At 37.7% G+C, this 26,287-nt stretch overlaps 1 protein-coding gene across 1 annotated transcript in view; it reads right to left on the reverse strand.

Annotated features, from left to right (window-relative positions):
* The window catches only part of CCDC141 (coiled-coil domain containing 141), a 225,441-nt gene that overhangs the window by 10,070 nt on the left and 189,084 nt on the right, over positions 1-26,287 (reverse strand). The window contains exons 15-22 of the mRNA XM_030803664.1: positions 25,177-25,365; positions 24,106-24,285; positions 21,876-22,025; positions 13,153-13,293; positions 12,243-12,437; positions 10,341-10,524; positions 6,978-7,090; positions 2,510-2,626 (exon numbers count right to left, since the gene is read on the reverse strand). Coding sequence (XP_030659524.1) covers positions 2,510-2,626; positions 6,978-7,090; positions 10,341-10,524; positions 12,243-12,437; positions 13,153-13,293; positions 21,876-22,025; positions 24,106-24,285; positions 25,177-25,365 — 1,269 coding nt within the window. The remainder of the gene's footprint in view (positions 1-2,509; positions 2,627-6,977; positions 7,091-10,340; positions 10,525-12,242; positions 12,438-13,152; positions 13,294-21,875; positions 22,026-24,105; positions 24,286-25,176; positions 25,366-26,287) is intronic.

Genomic DNA, 26,287 nt, shown 5'->3' on the forward strand with positions numbered 1-26,287 from the left:
AAGAGGGGAAAAGTTTGTCATTACAGACTTTACAAAATGCTTATGTATATGCAACAGTTCCTGGGAGCTCCCATTTTGGTCTTGTGGGAAAAGTGTATGGCTAAAATTCAGAAGAATTGGGGTGACTGCCAGTTCTTACACTACTTTCTGTAATTTTTGGAGGACAATATATTCAATCCCTTTTGGCCTCAGTTTCCTCAACTGTAAAATGATATTTGATTAAATCCCTTCTAGCACTAAAATTCTATAACTCTAAATGCTGGCATCAAAAGCCATCATCTTCCACCGAATAGTTCCATGACTTTAGGTGAGCCTGTTAATACTGTGTGCTTCCATTTAACCTTAGGAGTTTTCACAGCTTCAGTGCTCACGTTGGGAATAAAACACCATCACTAATCTGTTAGCAGTGCTACATGTGTTGCATTTAGTGAATTGCCTAATTTCACCTGCTGCATTTTTGGGTCCGAAAAGTAAGAAGTACTTTGCTATCTCCAGGAAAAAAAAGTCCCTGTGTTGAATATATTCTTGTAGTAGTTCAGTGGAACTATTCTTTCTGACTCAAATAATTTCCTCAAGAAGCCCACCATCATTTAAGGGTATCAGAATTGACTGCAATACCAGGACAAGCTTTTCACTTGGTGCTTCCTATCTGCCCACATGGGGTTGTGGAGAATCATTACATCTGATCTACATATAAATAATACAGACAATAAGAGGGTAAAAGTGATTGAGCTACTTAAAAGTGAAGATTACTGCCACCCTTTAATTTTGCTGTCTACACCAATTGCACCAGGACATGACATGATGTTAATAAGAATTCTTGACAGCTGTAATTGTAGACCTTCACTTACACCCGAAATGACTGATGCTCTATCCTTTTAGTTTATATTAGAATAAAAGTGATTTTTCCATGAAGGTAAATCTTGCTTGTTTTTTAATTTAAAGGAATCTGTTTCTTCTAAAAAGAAAATAAAAGCAAGAAAAAGTGCTTTTACTAAGTATAAATTATTTTTGTTTGCTTTGGTAGCAATAACTTTTGTTTCTGAGTTCTTAGTAAATGTGTCTAGTTCACAATGTAGGAAATTGTGCAGAACTAAATAAAATAAATGATCGGATGTTGGATTTAGTAACCCTTAGAAAGCTTTTTAAGAAAATGTGGTGCATTTAAGGCTATTCTTTATTATATTGACCAGTCATTCTCAACTGAAGTGATTTTAGTATAATAGATGCTACTGGCATCTAGTGAGCAAGGCCAGGAATACTACTAAACTCCTACAATGCATAGGACAGCTCCCCACAATAGAGAATTCTCTGGCCAAAATGTCAACAGTGCTGTGGTTGAGAAACCCTGATTTAGACCAATCAGAGTAACGTAAGACCATTTGATATAAGAGTAACATCCAGCAAAATGACCAAAGTTTGGCAGCTTTCCTTTGCCTCAGAGAGGAATCTGGGTTTCAGTGGCTCAAGACCCTACCACAAAAAAAGACAGTTTGCTTAACACTACTTGCTGCCTGCTGGTTGTATAACTGCACCAGGCCTTGACAGAGATTAACCTGTGGAAAAGGACCTATAAGAAAGCTGAAAGAACCATATTGACTTCAAGGAAAGATAAATCTTCTCCATGAAATAACTGGAGAGGGTTTTTGTTTTTAACTCTCATGTCACAAGAAGTATATTTTATTAATTTGAGCACAGTTGAGAATAATGTTGACTTTGTTCCTTCAGCTCCTCGGGAGAGAAACGTTGGGAGCAGGCAACTTGGCAAAGCAAAAAGTCAAAAGCTAATTATAGTCCAGCAGCTATGAATAGAGAGTGAGCAACTAATGCTGAAAAACCATCATGATGTTGTGATTTAAATAACACTTTCAAAATCATGATACATTTGCATTTTTGTGAGTATCTGTAGTCATTACATGCTTTAATTTATCAGTAAGTGCATAAGTTTTATGATAATTTAAATATTTCTCTAAATACCTTAGTATTTATATTTCAGCTGGATTCTATGGTTTGGTAAATATGCCTGGAAATATCATCTTAGAGGTAGAGTCTGTGGGAACAAGATACTATCTAATTTCATGTATTAAGGTTTGCTAATGGGTTGTGTAAAACAATAAAAATCATGGCTTGGCAATAGGATAAAAAGGGGGAAGTAAAATTTGAAGTTGGATTGGATATAAAAAGACAATGGAAAAGGCAGCTAGAGATGGGAAAATCAAGTGGTTTGGGGTGACATGGCATTTAAATGGCTGTCCCAATGCTACTGTGAAATGTCATGGTTTCAGTACTCGACAGTGAGAAGCTCAGAGGAAACAGCATGGCAGAGAGAAGGAACACCAAGTGAGGAGCAAAAGGAAGCAAGGGAGGAGGAAACTCACATTGCATTTACATTGGGAAATTCTATTTGGATAGATAAGAAAGCTGCAATTCACTTTTATTTTGCAATGGACAATGACTTTAACCTCAAAGCAAAAGTACTGAATAGCTGAGGTTGAGTAGTTTTCTTTACCTTATTCCTTTCTTCATTGAATATTGTCTGCTTATTTTTTTCTGGTTCCTTTAGCAAGTCAATGTAATCATCATGGAAGTCTTCCAAATTCGGATTCATCTTTAAAACGTCTCCCTGCTGTACAAAGCAACAGTTAGTGAGAGCCTGAGCCAGGAAAGTTGGAGAACAGTGCCATACACTAACTACTTGGAAGAAAACATAGACCACTTGCAACCTTTCAGCAAATATATTCCACGAGAGACTGGTGTACTCCCATGATGTGATTTATAAAATTATCCCTCCCAGCTCACAGTTTCCCTCCTGCCTCATTCCTTTGATAGAGTTCATTGCCAGTAAAAATTGGTTGTTGAAAGGCCCAGCAGGAAAAAAGTAATCATTATAATAGGATGCTTCTGCAGGAACATTCTCTAGAGAAAGGCATCATTACGCATGGCAGTGTAAACCATTAGGAGAGTCTGGGGAGCAGCAGTGAGGTAGAAATGATTAAAGGTCTCTAGGGGAGAAGAAAGTAGGAAATCCAGAGAATCTACACAAGCAAAATACTGGGGAGACTCTTGAAAAGAGGAATAAAATATCACTGAGTACAGTAAAGAAAAACAGCAATTGAGAACACAACATGCTTCATGTGGTTGAAGATATTTTGTTCCCTGCATTTCATGGGGCTCAGTTTTAGTCATGGAGGTAGTGAGGGTTTGCAAAGTGCTGTGGAGTCAGTGCAAGAGCGAGAAGACTTTGTAAAGGTGGAAAGAACCACTGGTATCCCACGTGATAGAACACACCAGTTTAGAATGATAATTATACTGCAATGGAAGAGTCTCTATTCCACCTGGAATAAAATCCTTAGATGAGTCTTAAACAAACACGCATGCTCATCAAAATGCATATGGGACATTGGCTCGGAGGATTCAGGGAGACCCACTACTGGGGAGATTCTGCTTTCAGTCCCAACTCTAAACTGAACTGGTTTGTGCTGCTCAATGAGTCACTCTGCTTTGGTATGCAGCTGATATCTTATTCCAAAATATCAGCTGGTGTGGAAAGAATGCTAGATTTTGAATTAGATCTAAATTCAAATTTCAGATCTACCACTATTGACTATTGGGGCCCATGTAAAGCATTTTTACCCTCTTTGGACTTTTCCTTTCACCTCTACACAGAAAACATTTGCCTTCTTTTTGTCTCAACATTATTTGGAAATCACTGGAGATAATGTATATGAATGTCCTTTGTAAGTCTCAAATTGCTATACATTAGAAAGGATTTCTATCACTATTTCAGCCTTGACAGGAATTGCTGAGCCCACTTTCTATAACTTTGAAAGGAGAGCCATAGCATCAACATTTATATTTAATAACATAAAAATAGACATTTGCTCTCTTCATACAAACACCTGTAAAGTGCTGGTAAGCATTTTTTGCCCAGTGTTTGTTGCGGCTGTAACTCATAAAGATAACGCTGATGCCTATTTCTCTTGCCAGAGAGACCCGTTCTCATTTCTACATCCACCCAAATTAAACATCTTCAAGCACTGAAAGATAGTTCTTCTCTGTACCAATCCATTGGGCATTTACTACAAATGCCAAAACTCTTTCTGGAGTACCTGCTTTAAAAAGCAAAGCAGGCCAGGTGTGGTGGCTCACACCTGTAACCCCAGCATTTTGAGAGGCCAAGGAAGAAAGATCACTTGAGCCCAGGAGTTTGAAACCAGCTTGGGCAACATAGTGAGACCTCAACTTTATAAAAAAATCAAAACGTTAGCCGAGTGTGGTGGTGCATGCCTGTGGTCCCAGCTACTTGGGAGGCTGAAGTTGGAGGATTGCTTGAGCCTGGGAAGTCGAGGCTGCAGTGAGCCATGATAACATCACTACACTCCAGCCTGGGCAACAGAGCAACACACTGTCTCTAAATAAATAAATCAATAAATAAATACAAGGCAAAGCATAGTGTTAAATATTGCGTGGGACACTAAATTTAGCAGCGCCAGAGGGTTTCCTTAAGTATAATCAAGTAGAGAGGGTTGGGATGGCAACAGTAGTTATATGTGATGTAATTATATGTAGTAGTTATATGTATGATTATACTAGTGTTATAGCCTGAATGTTTATGTTCCCCCAAAGTTTATGTGTTAAAATCCACATCCTTAAGGCGATGGTATAAGGAGATGATGCCTTTGGGAAGTGATTAGGTCATGAGGGTAAAGCCCTCATGAATAGGATTAGTGCCCTTAGAAAAGAGGCCTGAGAGATACCCGTCATTCTTTTACCATGTAAGGTTAGAGTGAGTAGACAGCTACCAGGAAGTCCTCACTAGACACCAAATCTGCCAGCATCTTGATCTTGAACTTCCAGCCTCCAGAACTATGAGAAACAACTGTCTGTTTTTTATAAGGCATCTTGTCTATGGCATTTGGCATAGCAGCTAGGATGGACTAAGACAGGTAGAAAGGCACACAAGTGGCATGGGAGATCAGGGAGGGAGTGATATAGCTAAGGAAAGGATTTATGGGAGAGGCAGCATTTGGGTTTGGCTCTGAGAGATGGTAAGATTTTGAAAAACAGAGACAGAAGGTCATGTCCTTGAAGTAAAGGTTTAGAAGTGGGAAATCCCAGGGAGCATAGTAGATCAGTGGGACACACACCTACAGTGAATGCAGAAGCACAATGGTTTGGAAAGGTGACCGGCTTCAGAACATTGAAAGGCCTTGAATTGGAACTTGACTTGGTAAGGAAGAGTTTGTAGTAGAGTGTTGTGAATGTGAAGACGACACTAGCAGAACTATTTAGGAAGGGTAATCTAGCTGGGAGTGTAATTAGGGGACTCCTGACTATTGCAAAAGAGAATCCAAGTGACAGGTTGAGCGTGAGAAAGAGAGAATGCAAACCTGACTACACTGAATGTGTAAGGAACGGAGAATGAGGAAGTGGGAGAGGCTGTGGAAACAGCTCTTTCAGGAAGAATAGCCATCAAGGTAAAAGCTAGAAAGGGATATAACTTGAAGAAAGTAGATTTTATGAAGCTGACCCTCACTTGAAGATGTGCAACGTAAATGGGAGGAATATTATAGACCATGAAGAGCAAAGAGTCGGAGGAAGCAGCGATTTTCACCCTTCATATTGGAAGTCAGAAGCAGCAGCAGGTCCTCGGGGGTGGGGTGGAGGTGGGGAGGAAAGGATAAATGTTGAAAAAGATAACATTAGATATATGGTTTATTATCATTGTGAAACAATGATGGGAAGCAAATAACATATATATTAGAAATATTAATCATTTCATATATTAAAAATTTCAGTTTTCTCAAACCTGATTGTAGAATTTATGTGTGGGTAACAATACAAAAGAAAGAAAAAGCTATGCACGAAGATGTTCATTGTAGTGTTATTTAAAATGGTAAAATGGTTAAAAAAATCTAGATTCTTAACCAAAGGATAAAGATAATTTGGTTGGGTACCCACCGAATTAAAAGCCTCACAAACTATTTGAATTAAAAGCCTTACAAACCATTTGAATAAATAAATAAATTCATGACATGGAAATTTCTACAGAAAAAGTGGCTGCTAGAAATAAACATAATTCTGCTCTGAACTGCAAGACCACCACTAGGCCTCAATAACAACTATCACAACAATAATCTTGAGTATCTTCACAGTCAATCCTCCGGGCTACCCTGGGATCCACTTTGTAGATCAGGAAACAGACTCAGAGAGATTAAATAATTTACCCAAGGTCACAAATCCAATTTTTTAGGGAGTTGGTATTTCAAGGCAACTGTGCTTTGCTCTACAGCCTTTGATCTTAATGACCTTGCTATTCTCCCCATCCTCAACAACCAGTTCTTTCAGCCAGCTATAAAAACAGCATTAATCAAACCAGTTTTTGACATGACATTGACAAAGAAACATATGTATTTCACTTTAACTGGTTTTGCTTAGACATAAACATATTCTCTATATTTGTTACCATCAAATTTGTATTCTACGAAAAGTGATCATGATTAGTTTACTATTTCCATGAGGAAAAGTGTTGAATGAATATAGTAACTGAAGATTACTTTTATTTTCTCTGGTGCCACAATTTGGAGAGGAAAAAAAAACCCTGGCATCTATTATTTATGAACAAAACCATAGGCTACTTAATTATGAAACAAAACCATAGGCTACTTAATACAAAGTTTACTGGCAGAGTCTTAACGGGACACATTTTTTAGGATATGATCCATGAAAATGTAAACCAGACACCTTAATTGTGTTTAGCCTTCATTCCCAGCAATATTTTTCTCTGCAGTGATGGGAAAGAAATAGAATTAATTATCAGAAACACCCAGATAATTATGTTAGAAAGCTATAAAACAAATGTGCACATTATGTCCCTTGAGAAATTCTATTAAAACGTCTTTGCACCAGAAGACATTTGATTAACACATTTTTATTTATTTTGCTTGAAAATACATATTCTAGGAAGAAAAAATTACCTCCAGTTTTTCTTCAAGCTCTGTGAGGGACTCACATAATTCAGTCACAGATTCAAGAACCTCTTTGTGTTTTGTCACTATTTTCTCAATATATTTCTGTCCTTCTTCCAAACCTGGGGAGGAGAAGGATGAAACTAGTTTTAAAGGTCAAATTTTTAGCAAGAAAAAAAGTCCAGGTATAAATTTATCTCCCTGTCCAGTGTAAGGGCTGATAAATTGTAAGTTCCTAATAAATATTTGCTGAACAGATAAATAAATGAATAAAGACATGTTTCTAAAAGCTAGATATTCTAGGAAAATGATTACATTTGCTGTACCACGCCACTTTCATGTAACCTAAATAATGTTGCTACATGAATAGTCTTAAAGCTCAATTCTCTTTAGTTGTTCCTGTTCAAAACATTCAGTGGTTCCTCTCTGCTTAGAGAAGAACAAATTCCTCAGGATGGCATTCAAGGCCGTTCCATAACACGGTTTCAATCTGCCTCTCCCAAATGCATGTCACTCTAGTTCTCTCCTGTATTTTGTCTCCAGCCAAATGGAACCAGCAACTCCTCCCTGAAGATCCACACAGCAGCTGAGTATTCCTTCCTCTACCAGGACTACTGTCCCTCCACTCTCGATTTCTGCTGTCAAAATACAACCTACTCTTTAAGGTCCACCAGAAATGCCAACATTTCTGTGAAGATATTCTTAATGTTTTCCACTGGGGTTCTCTCTCTCTATTGTAATAAAAATAGCTACCATGTAGCACATGCTTATTATTTGCCTGTGCCTAAGCACTGTGTAACCATTGCTCAATGTAATCCTTGGATAGATTCTACTACTATCGACATTTTACAAATGAGGAATGTGATGCTCAAAAGAACTTCTTGCCTGGGCATAGTGGCTCACGCCTGTAATCCAAGCACTTTGGGAGACCAAGGTGGGCAGATCACTTGAGGTCAGGAGTTCAAGACCAGCCTGACCAACATAGTGAAACCCCATCTCTACTAAAAATACAAAAATTAACCTGGTGTGGTGGCTCATGCCTGTAATCTCAGCTACTTGGGAGGCTGAGGCAGGAGAATCACTTGAACCCAGGAGGTGGAGGTTTCAGTGAACCGAGGTCATGCCACTGCACTCCAGCCTGGGTGACAAAGCAAGACTTTGTCTAAAAAAAAAAAAAAAAAAAAAGGACTTCTTTAGGTGACCCAGACAATAAATGGGGATAAATGGGGGAACAGGTATTTGAACCCAGGACTATCTGACTCTACACCCTAGGCCAAGATTGTATCACACGTTGTTATGAGCTGAACTATGTCCCCCCATCCTGCCAAGTTCATATGTTGAAGTCTCAATTCCCAGTACCTCAGAATGTAACTGTATTTGGAAATGAGATCTTTAAAGAGGTGGTTAAATTAAAACGAGGCCATTGGGATGGGGTGCTAATCCAATGTGACTGGTGCTCTTACAAGGAGAGGGAGAGACACCAGGTGCGTGTGTGTGCAGAGAGATGACCACGTGAAGAGGTAGCAAGGGATCAGCCATCTGCAAGCCAAGCAGAGTGGCCTGAGATGAAACCAACCCTGGTGGCATCTTCATCTTGGACTCCCAGACTCCAGAAGTGTGAAAAAAGAAGTTTCTGTTTAAGCCACCCAGTCAGTGGTATTTTGTAACGGCAGCCCTAGCAAACAAACATGAACATTTTATGTCCTTCTCACTCCATTTACCATACAATGACTTCAAGGACTAGACTGTGGTCTCTTGAATGCAGGAACTAGGTCTTAATTGTCTTTATAACAGCCACAGCTCTTAGTAGATAACAAGTATGCAAAAATTTGTTTCAGATAAATTTTTGCATGAAAATTCTGAGCTTGCAAGAGTTGATAAGATCTTAAAGTGCCTCCCTTGATGCAAATTTTAAAAAATATATAGCTTCCCTACCAAACAGATGGAGACTCATGTCATTCATTTATTCATTCAGTGATTCATTTGTTTATCAAATATTTGTTAAGCAGTTGGTATGTGCCATTAGACAGTGAACTAACAGGCAAAATCCCTCCTCGAATACAGCTTACACTCTGGTAAGGAAAGTCAGGCAACAGACAAATACCTATATAAAATGTTAGTTGGTGATAAGTGCCAGGAATACAAACAAAGCCAGATGCAGGATCTTGCATGACGGGAAGGGAATTTAAATTTTAGGGTCTTTGTCGGCACTTCTCATGCTCTGAGATTGAATAGGCACTGATCCAGGCACAAATACAGTGAAAAAAATATACTTTCCTCAAGTTTATGGGCAGTAGAGAAGGTATTTATACTACAATGTAAAAAGTTCAATCGTGGAGGAAATATATACCAGGCTATGGGAGCAGAGTGTCTCTAAAATATTTAGTGCACTTACACAGTAACTCCAGCAAGAAGATGTCACCTTAGTTTCCATTAATTTTTCAATCCATATTTTATTATTTTTATGTTTCTATCCTTTTCTTCTGGAATATTATGAATAATTCATTCTCAACAATTTAAGTAGTATACTACAAAATTTATGGCTCTCCATGGATAGCGTTTCACGTTATAAGAGAAAATATCTGGCGCAGCCATGGGCAGGCAAATTAAGCATTTTGTACCAACTGTTGTGTCTTCTTTCTGGGCTGCATTTGCCTGGTCACTGGGAATTACTCTGCGTCTCATAGGACCGATACCAGGGAATTCATGGAACTTATTCCTCAGAGCCCTCAAGAACTATCATCCTCCATGGACTTCTTAAATGGGGGGCCTCTTTTAGGAAGAAGGATCTCTCAGGCTGACATGACATTATCTTTTCTAGTCATGGAAGAGAGGAAAGCAGAATTTGTAATATGGCAATTTGAGTTCTCTCATTTATTCCACAAGTGAGAGGAAAGTGAAGGAGAATTTTCCAGGTCTTTCTCAAATTTGTGAACCAAAAGCCTCATAGAAAGGAGAGGGCTGGAGACTTCAGTCTTAGCTTTATGTCTTCTTAAAGTATTACTGAAATTTTGTATGTTTTTCATGAATCACTCTAGTGGAAATTAGATGGTTTTTGTTTGTTTGTTTATATAAGCTGAGTATTGTTCTGGTGTTATTACCCTAGAGATGAACAACAGGGATGGAGGAGAAAACAGAATAGAGAAGGAAGGCTTACACAAAGTAGGTAAAAATCTGCAGGCTTCATCTGCTGTCAGAAATTCCTCCCTCTGTTCCCTGTTTGCTTTCCCTGGCTGTGGGCTCTTACCTTGAACATTTTCCCTGAATAGGTTGGTGTACTGAGGACTTGCCACACTCTTGCTTTCTACTGGATTAGGCTCAGTATAGATTTGTTCAATGGCCAGTCACTGGATATCTTAAAAGAGATCTCACCATATAAGCGCTGAGCAAGGTCAGTGGCCTCCTGAATCCTTTCTTCTTGCTGCGGCACTGAGGGTGCAATAAACTTATTGAACTGCTGGTGGAGAATTTTCACAGCTTCCTTTGTCTTGCACTCTGTGGAATATTTGCCAACTCTTACAACTGTGGCACTTGCATCTTCGTACCAAAAGTGACACTAAATTTAGATAGGATAAAGCACAGATGAAATAAATACCGTCCTTCTAAAGTTCTTAATTTTGACCAGTGAAGTATCAAATTTTAATTCCCTCAACTTCATGTTCACACTGGCTTGAACTTTCTAAGTCATAATAAAGAAAATATTAAAACATGATTGTATTCTATTGCACTTAAATGTTAGTGGCAGAAATAAATACAAATATGAAAATACATATAAATAAAACTATAAGAAAGTAAAAATATGAAAATATATTTGATTCTCCAACCTTCTTAGGTTTGCCTAAAATATAATTCCTAAGAGGAATGTTGCAGACTTATAAGAACAGGCAGGATAAAAAGCATCTGGCACTAAAAAGAATCCAAATACATGCTAAATGGCAAGAAAAAAGCCAAATGTTCACAATCCAGCATAAAGAATTGATATCATTAATAATACACTGCTAAAGTATTGCCTGATGAATACTCTAATAAATAAATTATCTTTAAAGAATAAGATTTAGTTTATGAATGGGAAAATATCATCCAACAAATAGCATTTCACCTTTTCTTAGTAGAAAACAGTTTCCAAACACAGTGGAGAATGAGACAGTTTCTCATTAAAAAACTGTGGCTGTGCATGGTGGCTCACGCCTGTAATCCCAGCACTTTGGGAGGCCAAGGCAGGCGGATCACGAGGTCAGGAGATTGAGACCATCCTGGCTAACATGGTGAAACCCCGTCTCTACTAAAAGTACAAAAAAGTAGCCAGGCGTGGTGGCAGGCGCCTGTAGTCCCAGCTACTTGGGAGGCTGAGGCAGGAGAATGGCGTGAACCCGGGAGGCGGAGCTTGCAGTGAGTCGAGATCGCGCCACTGCACTCCAGCCTGGGCAACAGAGTGACACTCCATCTCAAAAATAAATAAATAAATAAATAAATAACCGTGATGGAAGGAATGTGTGACCCAGGCCTGAAGCACTTATGCAGGGTGAGAAATAGAAACACATGACTCTGTTAGAAGCTGGTTTTAAATAAGTGCCACGGAGGGGCCGCAAAGTTATACATCATATGTAGAAGATTGATCATTTTGATTCTCCTTAATCTGGTGTTAAATCTAAAAACTCAGCTGTATTAGTGGTAAAGACGTTCTGTATCTCAAACAATAATGGGCAACAAAGAACACTCAAGAACTTCAAGTGCAGAATTTCTTCAATACAAAGTGTTCAAACAGTAACTTTAACTTGCCAAATTTCATATATTTTACGTAAACTCTACCATTTATCTTCTTGACAGTAATAAAAGAAAACACGAATAACAACTTTTTGTAGCTGAAATATCACAGTATCACTTTTTAAAATAAATATTTTCAAGTTCTGTGAAATAAATAAGCCATTCCCAGCATTTTAAACAGATATCCAGCAGTGAACATAATTTCATGATAATTAAACATCTTCATTTGATGAGGTTATGGAGAAACAGGAACTCTCATACATTGCTGGTAAATTAGGAAAGACTTTTCTCAAGAGAAATTGACCAATAAAATCAAAGACCTTATAACATTCATCCCCTTAGGTCCAACAATTCTATTTCAGAGAATTCTCCTAAGGAAAAAAAATCATGAAAAGGAGCATGATAAATTAATATAATGACAATAACAGCTAATGCAACATTGCTTTAAAGTTGCAAAATGATTTTTGAAAACAACATTACAACGTGGATACCGCTGCAAAAAGAGAATACCTCTTCTATCACCTCCTGGAAATGCTCAGTCAGGTCCAAATTCTTCTTGTAATCTGTCACAACTTTGTCAAAGTCATCCACATGTTTTTCCAAATCCTTCATGACTTCCAAAAGGACATTAACTTTATCACTTGGATAATTTAAGAAAGAATCAGAGGTTTTATTACTAACTTTTTCCATTTTCCTTTTCAAAGCCTGTGTGAAAAACAAAAAGTTTTTAAAATAACATTCCATTTGTATTTATGATGCTCGTGATGAAATACTGAGAGAAGAATTGGTAAAAGCTTTTGCAGCTTCCTCCAATCTATTAAAATAATTATTATTATAAATATATTATGGAAAGAATGAGTTTTCCCCAAATTCTATTGATTTAGCATTCAGCAAATAAATAGAAAATGTACACAAGAGTATTCCAGATTTTGAGACTAGTAATATGATCTTTTTTAAAGACATTGATAATTAAATCAAATACTTGTCCTCAATAAGTTCACTGTCTCCTGGAAAAGGCATTGAAATAATCTAGCCAGTACATGTAATAATCAAGGTAGGAATAAGAGGCTATAGGAGCAGCAAAACTAATGACATAGATGGATGCAAGAAAAGGAGGGGGAGTGTAGAAGGCACGTGCATGCATCCATGCGTGTGTGTATGTGTTGGGGAGAAGAATGGAAATAGACAGGTTGGGTTTGGCAGAAACCATTCTGGATCTGCCTCAAGAGATAAATCAATTTATTATGCATTTTTACATGAAGGATAAAATTGTTATAAAAATGGAAAAATACCCTTTGAGTCCCAATGCTACAAAAAGCCAGAGTTAGGTATCTAGATTTGAAATTCAAAACAATTTTGCAATAATCGTGTAGTACATGCATACACATGCACACATATACAAACCATACTTTCTTATTACCTGCATTTTTTCAGCATACATATCAACTTGCTGAATTTGATATTTAAGGACCTTCAGATTCCGAGATTTTTCATTTTTCTTAGTGTAATTAAACTTCAAATTATTGAATTTCTTTTTGATATCTTTGAATGAGTCTTTGAGCTGTAATTCAATAAAAAGAAATAAGTGGTTTCCTTAAAATAAGAAAACAAAGTCACTTGCAATAAATCAAAGCATCTGAACACTTCAAAATATTCATTATCTTGAAAATGTATTTAGGGTAATTTTCCCTCCCTCCCTCCCTCTCTCTCTTTTTTCCTTTTTATTATTATTATTATTATTATTATTATACTTTAAGTTTTAGGGTACGTGTGCACAATGTGCAGGTTTGTTACATATGTATCCATGTGCCATGTTGGTGTGCTGCACCCATTAACTCGTCATTTAGCATTAGGTGTATCTCCTAATGCTGTCCCTCCCCCCTCCCCCCAACCCACAACAGTCCCCGGAGTGTGATGTTCCTCTTCCTGTGTCCATGTGTTCTCATTGTTCAATTCCCACCTATGAGTGAGAACATGTGGTGTTTGGTTTTCTGTCCTTGCGATAGTTTACTGAGAATGATGGTTTCCAGTTTCATCCATGTCCCTACAAAAGACATGAACTTACCATTTTTCTTTCTTTCTTTCACTCTTTCTCTTTCTCTCTTTCTTTCTTTTTTTGAGACAGGGTCTCACTTTGTCACTCAGGCTGGAGTGCATTGGCAGGATCTTGACTCACTGCAACCTCTGCCTCCTGGGTTCAAGTAATTCTCATGTCTCTCCTAACTAGCTAGGACTGCAGATGTGTGCCACCATGCCTGGCTAAGTTTTATATTTGTAGTGGAGACAGGGTTTTACCATGTTGGCCAGACTGGTCTCGAACTCCTGGCCTCAAGTGATCCACCTACCTTGGCCTCCCAAAGTGCTGGGATTACAGGCTTAAGCCACCGCGCCCAGCCTCAGAGTGATTTTCATTAGAAAACAAATCTGCCAAGTGGACATACAAAGTGAATTTAAATGTATCTTCCAAATATAAGTAATTATAAAATGTTTGTTAATACTTTTCGATTTGTAATTTTACTTAGGATTATAGCTATAGAATATTCCTTTGTCCCTCAAGAAAATTTCTCACATATCATACATAAATTTTAACAACCCTAGTTTTCTTATTTGAATTTATTTGATATTTTTTTCGCATTCATTCTGTTTTTGATATACTAATATTTGCCCCAGATCTATCTTCCAACACTCTCTCACAGCCATCATGTATACTTTTATGAAGGCTCCAAAAACCTATCAATGTTGAAGAGGTCAACGAAGTGTTGACATTTAGACCACCCAGGACAATGGTGGGGTGGAAGAGAAGACCAAATACGAGATTTAGTAGAAAAATAACTGTATGTGCCCAGTTAAAAATTATTTTTTGTGAGCAGCTCTGAAAAGAGTTTTACTTCTTAGGTATAGACCATTAACTTCAGAGATCCTTCAAAAACAAAAAAAGTAAAGTGAGAGTTGTTGTTAATGACGGCTATGCTAACTTGTGTATAAATAAAGCATATAGCTATACACAGGGGTTAGATTTTGACAGTCTTAACAACAGTTCAACTTTACCAGTGCACCAAATTTCTAAGCAGTGCAGTTCCATTAAATGCACCACTTTCTGTCCCTTCTCTATATTTAAGAAGGATAAGCGTATTGACAGGCAACTCTCTTTTTGTATTATAAACAAAGAGAAGTACAGAGAAAAAAACACCTTCTCAGATTATATGGAGGCATTTAACAGCAAGAGTGAACAATGTCATGGTTGATAAATTTGAGCTAAGATAAGAGAAGTCAGAAAAGCATTAAAATTCTTTTCAATGATAGCAAACAAATTATTTGGGAGGGAATAAAGACTGTGTATGTGCTAGATTTTAGAATTGTAATGCAGAAAAACATACTTGCCCTACAAAATGCATGCTTTCTCAAAATGCTTATTTCAAATTCTTCAGACTGTGAAAATAAAGCCTTTATCTTATTTTTAACACATCTTGGAGACATCAACTTTAAAGCCCTAGTGGAATTGCACACGGAAATTATTATACTGATAGAATTTTTGCATCTGATACACATATACTTAATCAGTGTTGTTTAGTTTCTATGGTAAATAAAGTTGTTGAACATTAAGTTACAAACTAAACCAAGCATAGAGACCGCATGAACCACTTTAACTGATAAATAAATCAGTAATGTTCAGAAAAAGTGAAAATCTTCAGAATTTGAACATTATTTCTCTATTAGAAACTCAGGGGAATATTTAAAAGATCATATTCAGTTGATATATTTGTGAAATAACTAATAAATATTTACATTCTATGGCATTCAGTGTTTTAATGTGCATACGTTTGGTTTTAACAGGAAAGGATAATGTCAATTTTATAAGATTGAGATATAAAGGCGTTATATCCTCAGTAATTTACATAAAATTTTGGCAAGAGTTTTTGCAACTATAAATGTAATAAGTACCACATCTGAGGAAACCAGACATTATTGTTTTAAAAAACATCTCAATAACGAGTTACTATTTAATGAGTGCAGAGTTCCTGTTTAGGATGATAAAAAAGTTCTGCAGATGGATGGTGGTGATGGGTTCACAACAATGTGAACGTACTTAATACCACTAAACTATACACTTAAAACAGTTAAGCTGGTAAATTTCATGCTATGTGCATTTTACCACAATTAAAAATAAAGGGAAAAAATGCCCTGTCACTAACATTTATCCATTGGAAAATAAACTTATATATTCTTCTACTTATGTATAAGAATATATAAAATATAGTCATATATTTTTCTCTACTGAAATGTGACATATATCAGAAAACCTTAGTCTAGAGAAAGGAAGAGGGTTCTCTGTTATTAACCTGATAACCATTGGATTACATCTGCTTTAAATGGGAAAGTTCAATGTCTACTTGAATATGATAAATAGAGAAAGGCTGAGATTTAATACTTTAATTCTCAACCATGAGATTTTAAATCTACTTTGGATTAAGAAATTTTAGACTGATAAATGAGGAGTGTGATTTGATTTCTGTTTGCTTCAGAACATGTGCACTTCCACTGAAGACGATTTATAAGGTCAAAGAATGTTCATGACACTATGAGTATGTGAAATGGGATCAGCTTCATTCTGACACATGAGCTCCCTTGACAAAGTTGCTGGCACTTTTCTCTTTTGGTTTCACTGGAAATCCATTTTAAATCTATATCTCTGTGCCTTTTTCAACTTAAATTCAGGACTACTGCAGATACGAATGGAAAGCAGCATGCATGAAACTACCTTCAGTGATTGAAAAATCTTTCCATTCTTAATTTTCTTACCTGCACTTTCCAATATGAAAACTTAACTTCCCATCTAATCCCCACATAACTTGTGGTCATATTTTTAAAGGAACCAAGTGCCATAGTTGCTGGGCTGTGGTATCATTGTTCACACAGCTGTTTCTAACTTTAGTCAGCTTGTCAACAATGGGGAATGGCGGGATGGGTCTGAGACAACTGCTCAAGTTGAGCACATAAGTGGAGAAAAACACCCCAAGCTTGGGGTGAGAAAAAGTTTACCCTGTTAGAAATCTTGAAATGATGTTATAATTCATATTAAAGTTCCTCAAAGTCTTCAGAAAATTAGGGAAAATATATTTTTAATGAATAATTTTATTTCCCATCTTTTCATGTGTTCAGCTCCTCTGTATTTACCATAGAATAAACAGACTGAGTTAACATAGCTATAATTAGAAATAAGTTATTAAGATTTAAAAACTATAGCTATTTTGAAATTAGCAGAATGAGCATCTTTGCCAAACTTTCCAGCGTGCCGTAAGCCCCCTCTCAGGGTTAGGAATAAACAAAGCTTCTCTGGAAAGAAGCAGAAGGGAAAAGAGGCTGATGCCAAGTGAGGCTGGCTTGCTATTGTTAGTCTTGACGAAGCTGGTTGAGCCAGTTTTGGCACAAGAATGTATTATTTATAAGTTTGCTGCTGTCAAGGCCAATTTGTGTTAGGGACATGGGATATTTAAAACAGAAATGCATTTAATGCATTTAAAAAGAAAGACTTTCCTTAGAACTACGGCACATGTTTGGCCAGAAGCAAAAATATAAAATGACTGGTTAATCTCCACAATGTCCATTTCATGAATGTCATTTCTTGCCTGTCATTTTATTCACTCCAGAAAAAAGCTTTTTGATGCTCATATTCAGTAACAGAAAGCTGTGATCTTATCACCTCCCAGGGATGCTTCATTCAAAATCAAGAGACCTAAAACCTCCAAATTTAACCCAAATCATTTGCTACAATTATCAATTATCACTTAGGGAGGCTGAGGCGGGTGGATCACCTGAGGTCAGGAGTTCAAGACCAGCCTGGCCAACATGGTGAAACCCCATCTCTACTAAAAATACAAAAATTAGCTGGGCATGGTGGTGCATGCCTGTAATCACAGCTACTCGGGAGGCTGAGGCAGGAGAATTGCTTGAACCTGGGAGGCAGAAGTTGCAGTGAGCCAAGGTCGTACCATTGCACTCCAGCCTGGGTGACAGAGTGAGACTCAGTCTCAAAAAAAAAAAAAAATGTTTTTTTTGTAGAGGCAGGGTCTCACCATCTTGCCCAGGCTGGACTGGAACTCCAGGGCTCTAGCAATCCTCCTACCTTGGCATCCCAAAGTGCAGGAAACACAGGTGTGAGCCACTGCTATTTGTATTCTTATGGCTTGGTACACAGAAGCCACATTAACACATTCGTTGAGTAAATATAATGGAGTCCTTTTTAAAGAAAATGATGAACTCAGGTTATAAATCTTGAAAAATAATTATTGTCTGTACTATACCATTGTGCTGCCCTGTTGGATGTTTTGCCGTCTATGCAAACTCTTTCTCTGCTTCCTTTCCTGCCAGTGGATAGCAGTCCACGGTCATTTTGTCAGTGGCAAAGCACTATACAATGTCAGGCGGTTTTAATTTTATTGCGTATGTGTCCATAGCAACACTATTCCTCTATTCTACTTTACTGCTACTAATCGACTTGTATCCCTGGGACTCATTTGACTGATCTATTCAAATTGAAAAAAGAATTTGTGCCATTAGAACATGTGGCCGATACATGGAACATATATACTAAGTCCTTTTCTGCATAATTCCTGATGGGTAAGATGTTGCTACAGTGGAAAATTTCAAGGTAAGGTAAAATAATTATCTGGAAGTTCTATGTGGAAAACTTGAGAAAATGGATACCAACCTGATTCTGTCATTACTATTCTTTTCAGCAAAGTAATTGTGATCTGCAATATGAGCCTCGAGTTACAAATTTCCATTAACATCATGTAAACGTAAAGGTAATTTTTTTGGTCAGGTTGAAAGAAGAAAACATGCTTGATATTTACTTATTACATTTCTAAATGTAGATGTGTAAAGAATGATGTTTCTGTGTCATGTAAAATGGCAGAGAGTATGTCTACTGTGCTTTGTGTATGAACAACTTATTTATATAGCCAGGCAAGAAAAAATATGAATTATATTCAACATTCAAGCATACAAATGTATCTTTGTGTGAAATGGGTAGGAAACAACACAAAGTTTGGCAGTCTGAAGATTATTTTTCTAGTAGGTAGACAAGAAGAAAATAAGGTTCTACAATTTCCTATGTCTTCATATGAAATTGGAAAAAAATGGTTTTTTCTCAAATATAAAGCACAAACTATCATTCGTTGTCTTTAAGGCACATCACATTACATTTTTAAAAATCACATTTGGAATACTTTATTTTGCCTCGAGGTATTGGGTTCTTTTCTAAGGGCTTTCAGTGCAGTTAAGACCATGTAAGTTAGCTACAGCACAGTGAAGAAAGAAATTTTTTTGAAATAACCAAATGAACTGTACTATTATATCGGATCATACAAACATCTTAGATATACCAGAAAATAGGGATACAAGAGGAAAGCATAAAAAAAGAAGATATTTAACATCAGACCATGCAGTGGTTGAATGGCACTGAAATATTATGTAAATCGTGAATTCTGAGTTTAACAAATGATAAGCATGTTGGTGCCCAACAAATAAGTCTGTGGCCTGAAGTTGATCCCTGGAACACCCTGAGCTGAAACTCTGTTGTCCTGTAGCATATTCATAACATGAAAGTCATATGCTCCTCAGTTTTCCTATCTGAAAAATGAACATACTGAACTGGACATTCTCCAAAATCCATTGCAAGTCAGAGTCTGTGAACTTTCTAACAGTACTGTAAGCACATTGAAAGTGAAATGGTGTTTAAAAATCAACTTTAAACATTAAATGCTATACTTGGTTTAGTCCTCTGGCATGTTATCTAATTTTGTTTATGCAGAAAAAAATTAGTGTAACGTATTGTATTTAATTTTACATACGTTTTAAGCAGCTATACCCAAAGACTAATAATGATAACAACAATAATAATGTCTAGATAGCAAATATTATTACCACTGTGGACACTGGCCATCTGTTTGGGCTCTGCTATTCACAACATAAACTGGAACACACGTATTTTTATTTTCCTAAGGGGCACGGAAAATATTCCTCCTGATTATTTTTCCTTAGGCCTGTGGTGGGAAAGTCCAGGGTGTGCACGCTCACTGTATCTCCACAAAAAAGCAGAAGTGACAAAGACTCAAAGTTCTCAAAGGTCATTTAAATGTGAAATTGTAAGTTACATGAAAGATGAACTGGATCAGTAGTGGAAGCAAATGGGAAGAATATCTCTCTTAAAATGTAACAGCATGCTAAAGTAATACCTGATTCCTAAATCAAACCCGCATGTATCTGGCTGCTCATTCCTGACACGGTACAGACAATCCTGGGGCGTCCCTACTATTGACAGGAAGGGAAATTTGTCATCCCGGCCGGCTGGCTCCAAACACAGTCTCATCATGAGGCAGTCCCTATAAATAGAACTCCTGCTGGAAGGGCCTGAACAGGGAGACATGTCACAGCTCTACAGGGAGATAGAAACGGAGCCGGAGGGGGCTGGGAAAACCCCTCAGCCTGCTCCACTTGCGCTTTAGCAAATGTAGAGCCCAACCATCACTGCAAAGAGAGAGGATTTTGGCAAGACAAAGGTTTACAAATAGAAGTAGAGGAGGAGGAAGAGAAGGAGGGAAAACGGGAAGAAAGGGGGAGAGGAGGAAAGAACAGAGAAAGAGGAATAAAGAAGATCACTTTAAGGAAAGACTGTAAAGGAATAGTTTCCATGACCATGAATCCACATTTTGTAGCCTTGGGGAGACCAATGTGCTCTGACGGTTTTCCTTAACAAGACGTGACTGACGTGTGAGCAGCAGCAAAGGAACCGGAAGTGGCCATTCTATCACGTAGAGGGCAAATTACACTACCGGTTAAACTCCGAAGAGTCGACGTCTCTCTAGCCAAAAGCAACTCCCTGGAACACAAATTCTGAGCTGAAACTCTACAGTCCTGTAGCACACTGCTGAAATGAACATCATTATCAGATGTCAGTTCCTGCTTCCCTCGTGTTTAACAGAATCGAAGTGGCCACTGCTGCTTTCTTCCCCTCAGGTTTTCCTTCCAGCCATGGTCCATCCTGCACCTGCCTGTGATCTGTAAATGTGTGGCCTACAGAAAGGGCCACTTCAGAGCCAGGCCACCATTAAAGTTGAGTTATTTATACTTATTTCTGTGCTTTAATGTTGTTGGATAATATTTGATACTTGCTGGGTCTAGTTGACGTAAACTGGGCATAAACAGAAAGTGAAGAAAGTTTTCTGCCTCCTTTTCCACCACCTTCTTTCCCAATGGACTTATGGCTTAATGGGCTCAGAAATATTTTGCTCTAAATGGAGATAAATCTAGAATTATGTGTACCCTTGTGTTCTGCTATCACTTCCCAGTCAAGAATCAGAACCATTGCTATCCCAATCTGTGAGTTGTTTTCTCAGAACAAGTAAGCCTTTCAATGGAAAGCTTAGCTAGGAGCAGGTGGTGGTTGTGATTTAGTGAATATCTAGGTGTTGTGGATTTGTTACAGTTAAGGGGGAGGAGGTAGAATTAAGCATGTGGAGGTGCATGGATGTAGAAGATCACTTTGATCTGTTATTTCTTTTTTCTTGAAGAGTTGTTTTGCCAGAAAAGCCAGTCAGTTTGAGTAAATATGAAACCAGCCACTTGACCTCAGTGCTAATACTTCGTAGCCTCCAAAGCAAAGTGTCTGCTCCCTGGCCCCTGGCACCATTGATTCACCGTGAGTCAATGACCCTTAAATAGAATCTCAGCAGGCTGGAGTTGGCTGCAATGAACTGGTCAATGTCACCCCTTCCTCTGGGTCCTGAAAAAGCTGTATCCACTGAAGCAAATGACTGCTATACAGGTTTGAGGGAGAAGGGGGAAGCAAAAAACAAACAAACAAAAGCAACCAATAAAACTGTACTACTGAATTATAGGTTTTTCTATGCACTGACATCATACTGACTTCAACAAATTTGAGAGCTTGAAGTTTACTCAAACTTCCAGATCCCTGAGGTCACTGCTCAGTGGATTAAAAGAAATAAGTGAGAAGAGAGTCTCCTGATTCATTGTGTGTTTGTGTGTGTGTGGGAGTGTGCACATATGTGGACATTTAGACATATGCTTTAGGTTCAAATAGCTTTTTGGCAATGTGCCAGTTCTCACCCCTCCCACCCCCACCTCATTTATCTCATCTCTCATGGCGCAGTACTCCACACTACGGGACAGGGTCCGTTCATACTCCTCAGCTTTGGCACGCCACTTCATGCTGTCCTCCTCAAGGAGCTCCAGCTGCTGCTGTAGGTTCTTTGCAGAAACATTAGAGCAGTGCTAAAAGAGACAAATGGTGGTAACAGAGAGAATGGACGAAACAGCAATAAGACGAGTAGGCTATTTACCTGAATTATGAAACTCATAAATGACACTTTTTAAAAAAAGAAATAGGTTCCTGATTTATTTTACCTTAAACATATTTGAACATAATTATTTCAGAAAGAAGCCAGACACCCAACATTATGGAAAAGACATTTCCCAGCTCGAATCTCTAGTGTTGAAGATTCGCTCATCACACCCAACTCCTCAGAGACGCCATTCATTACAGGGTATAATTTTACTGCAAAAGGCATAAAATATGCATTGGAAACATTTGATTTCTGCACTATAATTTTCCTGTCAACTTGAGCCTAACCTCAGGTTCATTATGCAAGTGCTCCAATCTCAGCTCAGCACAGTGGGGCTGCCAGGGCCAAGGCCAGAAGAGGATTGGAGAACAATTTACGTTATTTGCACAAAGTGAGACTTCTTGCTTTCTTTTTCTTTTAAAAATAAATGTACTAATAAAATAAACTCTTTAAAAAGAAAGCTCTTTCCTGGCAAAAAACCAATTCCATTAATAACAACAGATAATTTGTATTTCTCTTTCAGTTTAAAAAATATATATTTTAGATTCACTCTATTTCATATACTTTAGTGGATATCTTACATGTATTTTAAAATAAAATGGGCCATTATGATTTTATTAATGTTATACCTATTGTTAGAGTAAACATAATCTTTTCTCCCCTCAAGTTAGAAATCTGGAGAAGGATTTTTGTTTTTTTTTTGTTGTTGTTGTTGTTTTTGTTTGTTTTTTTGAGATGGAGTCTTACTCTGTCACCCAGGCTGGAGTGCAATGGCTGGATCTCGACTCACTGTAACCTCCGCCTCCCGGGTTCAAGCGATTCTCCTGCCTCAGTCTCCCAAGTAATTGGGATTACAGGCACGTAATACCACGCCTGGCTAATTTTTGTGTTTTTAGTAGAGACGGAGTTTCGCCATGTTGGCCAGGCTGGACTTGAACTTCTCGGCCTCCTAAAGTGCTGGGATTACAGGCGTGAGCCAACGTGCCCAGGCTGAAGAAGGAATTTTTTTAAAAAATCAATGTCCAGTGTGTTATTGATGAAAATTTGATCTGGGAATATTTCCTTCTCTTTTAGGCCCCTCTTTTGAAGTCTGACAGTGGCATCAAACAAATCCAACGAGCCCTGGCTAGAATCAGGAGGCTTGGACTCCTCCATTCTGGGCTTTTATGGGTAAGGTGGGAATTTCTGTTTGCCTCAAATTCTTCATCCATAAAATGATAGCTCTGGCTTGGATGAACTCTAAGATCTAGATGGTCTTCCAGATCTGCAATGCTAAAACAGCACTGGCCAACAAAATGTGAACCACACAAATAATTTAAAATTGTCTAGTAGTCATATCAAAAAATCAAATAAAAAGCTAGGGCAAAATTAATTTTTATAATAACCAACTATGTCCAAATATCACCATTTTAACATGTAAGTAATATAAAAAATACTAATATGATTGCTTTTCATAATACCTCTTTGAAATCTGGTGTGTATTTCATACTTTGAGCATCCTCATTTGTTGCTAAACTTCGATCAGAAATATTTGATCTGTATTTTAATTTTTTAAATTTACAGTTTCAAAAGTTGATTCCCATACCCAAATTGCTCCCAACATACTTAAAAGTTTTCCAATAACTATACTGAGGATCGATTTTTAAATTTATATTTAAATTAATGCAAGTTAAATAAAATTAAAACTTTAGTTTTTTAGTTGCATTAGGCACACGTCAAAGGCAAAAAAGTGACTACCACACTGGACTACACAGATCTACTACATAAATACTCTTTAAAAAATTTTTTTCATGAAAATAGAGGTATTCAACAAGACTTTTATATTCAGATTTTCTACTTAAAAGTTTTTCTTTTGTCAGAGGGTAGAAACGAATCACAAATAACTACCCCAATGGTTTAATTTATTTTTAAATTTAACATATACTAAGCAATCTGCCTGGTTTCTTTCATATGCTAGGCCAAGCCCCAGCTAGAACTGAGTCTAAATGATGGTGATATTAGATGCTTACAGGCCGCTGCACTGATGAGATGATGTCCACTCCTAAGGAAAGGGCCAGTCTGTGGAGATGGTCTACACGGGCTTTCTTTTCCTGAGAGCACCGGAGGTGAATCTGCACATCATGGGCATCACCCAGTTCCTTCGGCTGCTCTATAAATTCCGGCACTCTTGATTTGATGAGATGTCCCAGCTACAATTTAGGGCATTAACAATTAACCTGGGTTTTATATGAAGACAGATATTTTGTAAGCCTAATTTCTATAGCACATTTTGGTAGCTGGTCGAAATGCTGCCAAGCCCATCTATAAACTGTTGGCATTAGCCAAATAAATGTTAGAATGCTGCAAATCCAATGGTGGTAAAATTGAACTGCTAACATTGTCAGTTCCATTAAAGAAGGAAACAGTCTCTTTGGTCATGACCCAAAACCTTAGCAAGATCTAGGTCTGTGCTCTGAGTAAATTTAGAGGCTATTTTAAAGGGATAATTATTAATATTTCTCCATCTTATGTTAATAGAGACCATAACCATGAAGTTTTTGTAGAAATGCCACCAACAAATAGCACTCCATGATGTCAGGTACTTGAAGTGCAAAAAAAAAAAACTCAAACTTGGTTTTCACCCTCAAAGAGCCTAGAATTGAATTGGAGGGGTGGGCAGGAAGCTATACTTTCAAAAAGTAATTAAGAATCAAGATAGTAAAATGCAAGATATGTGGAATAAACAATGAGCTGTAGGATTTTTGAAGAGAGAGAAATCATTCCAAGTGAGGTAGGATTGTTGGAAGGAGGTATAGGATTTAGATAAGAGGGAGGAGAAAGACAGACTTGCCAAATAATGGCAGCCTGAGAGTCAAGGGTTGGAGTTAGGTATGTGTGCATCACCTCTGAGGGACAAAGAACTCAGTTTGGCTGGAACAAAAGGAAGAATAGGAACATAGTGAGACAAAAGATAGGGGCCAGATTGTGTAAACTTCTGATATTAGAAGACACAATTTGGCCTTTCTTTATTATATAATAATTCATTTTTAATTGCATAGTTTAAAACTCAGGATTTTTCAGACATCCCTTCTAAGCCTTACCTCTTCCTTGACTTGATGGAACTGGACCACCTTGTACAGGATATCCTCGTAATCCTGGATTCTCTCTTTCTGTTTTTGATGGAAGTGAATAAGGTCCTTCAGTTGTTGAGACTTTTCTTTTACAGGGGCTCCTTTGCCAGTTAACTCCTCTGATTCTTTCATAATGTACTGAACCTCATCATTCAATTGCTAAAACATTGAAAGCAATAAAAAATCTTGTTTTTAAACAACTTTTTTACTTTACAACTGACAATATAAAGGTCTAAACAATGAATCACTCTTTCATTTGTTAACAAATACTTATTATGAATGCCCCCACCCTCCAAAATATTTGGGCATTGTGCTGGACGATAGAGATACATTTTTCTATATTCACCTGAGAAGTTTACAAAAAAAAAATAGCATGAGCAATGCGACAAAGATTTCAAAGCTAGGTGGAAAAACAAAATCATACATTTCTATGGCATACCAAATAATCCATTCATCTGTTAAGTAAATGTATTTTCAATATTTTATGCAGCCCCATGATTATCTCTGATATTTAATACAGACTAGAACCAGGTGGTATGGTAAAAACACCATGAGAAGATGGGTGTAAAAATATATCAGGGGAATAACTTGTGCTCTGTGATAAAAGAATGATCAGAATGAACCACCAGCTGAACAGCATAGTAGATAGACTGCTTCAAAAGTGGTCATCCCATGATCCACAAATAGCCATCACATGTAGGGAGGGATAAACTGCCTTTCCTTTCACCCAGCATTGCTCAGATAATCCAGATTCTGGAATAGAATTCGCAAAGGGGGCATACTTTAAAGAGAATGCTACTATAGGCTGGGCATGGTGGCTCACGCCTCTAATCCCAGCACTTTGGGAGGCCAAGGAGGGTGGGCCACCTGAAGACAGGAGTTCAAGACCAGCCTGGCCAACATGGCAGAACCCTGTCTCTACCAAAAATACAAAAATTAGCTGGGCGTGGTGGCACACACCTGTAATCCCAGCTACCCCAGAGGCTGAGACACGAGAATCACTTGAACCTGGGAGGCAGAGGCTGTAGCAAGATAAAATTGTGCTACTGCACTCCAGCCTGGGCAACAGAGTAAGACTCTG

This window comes from Nomascus leucogenys, chromosome 22a (genome assembly GCF_006542625.1).
Source record: "Nomascus leucogenys isolate Asia chromosome 22a, Asia_NLE_v1, whole genome shotgun sequence".
NCBI lineage: Eukaryota > Metazoa > Chordata > Mammalia > Primates > Hylobatidae > Nomascus > Nomascus leucogenys.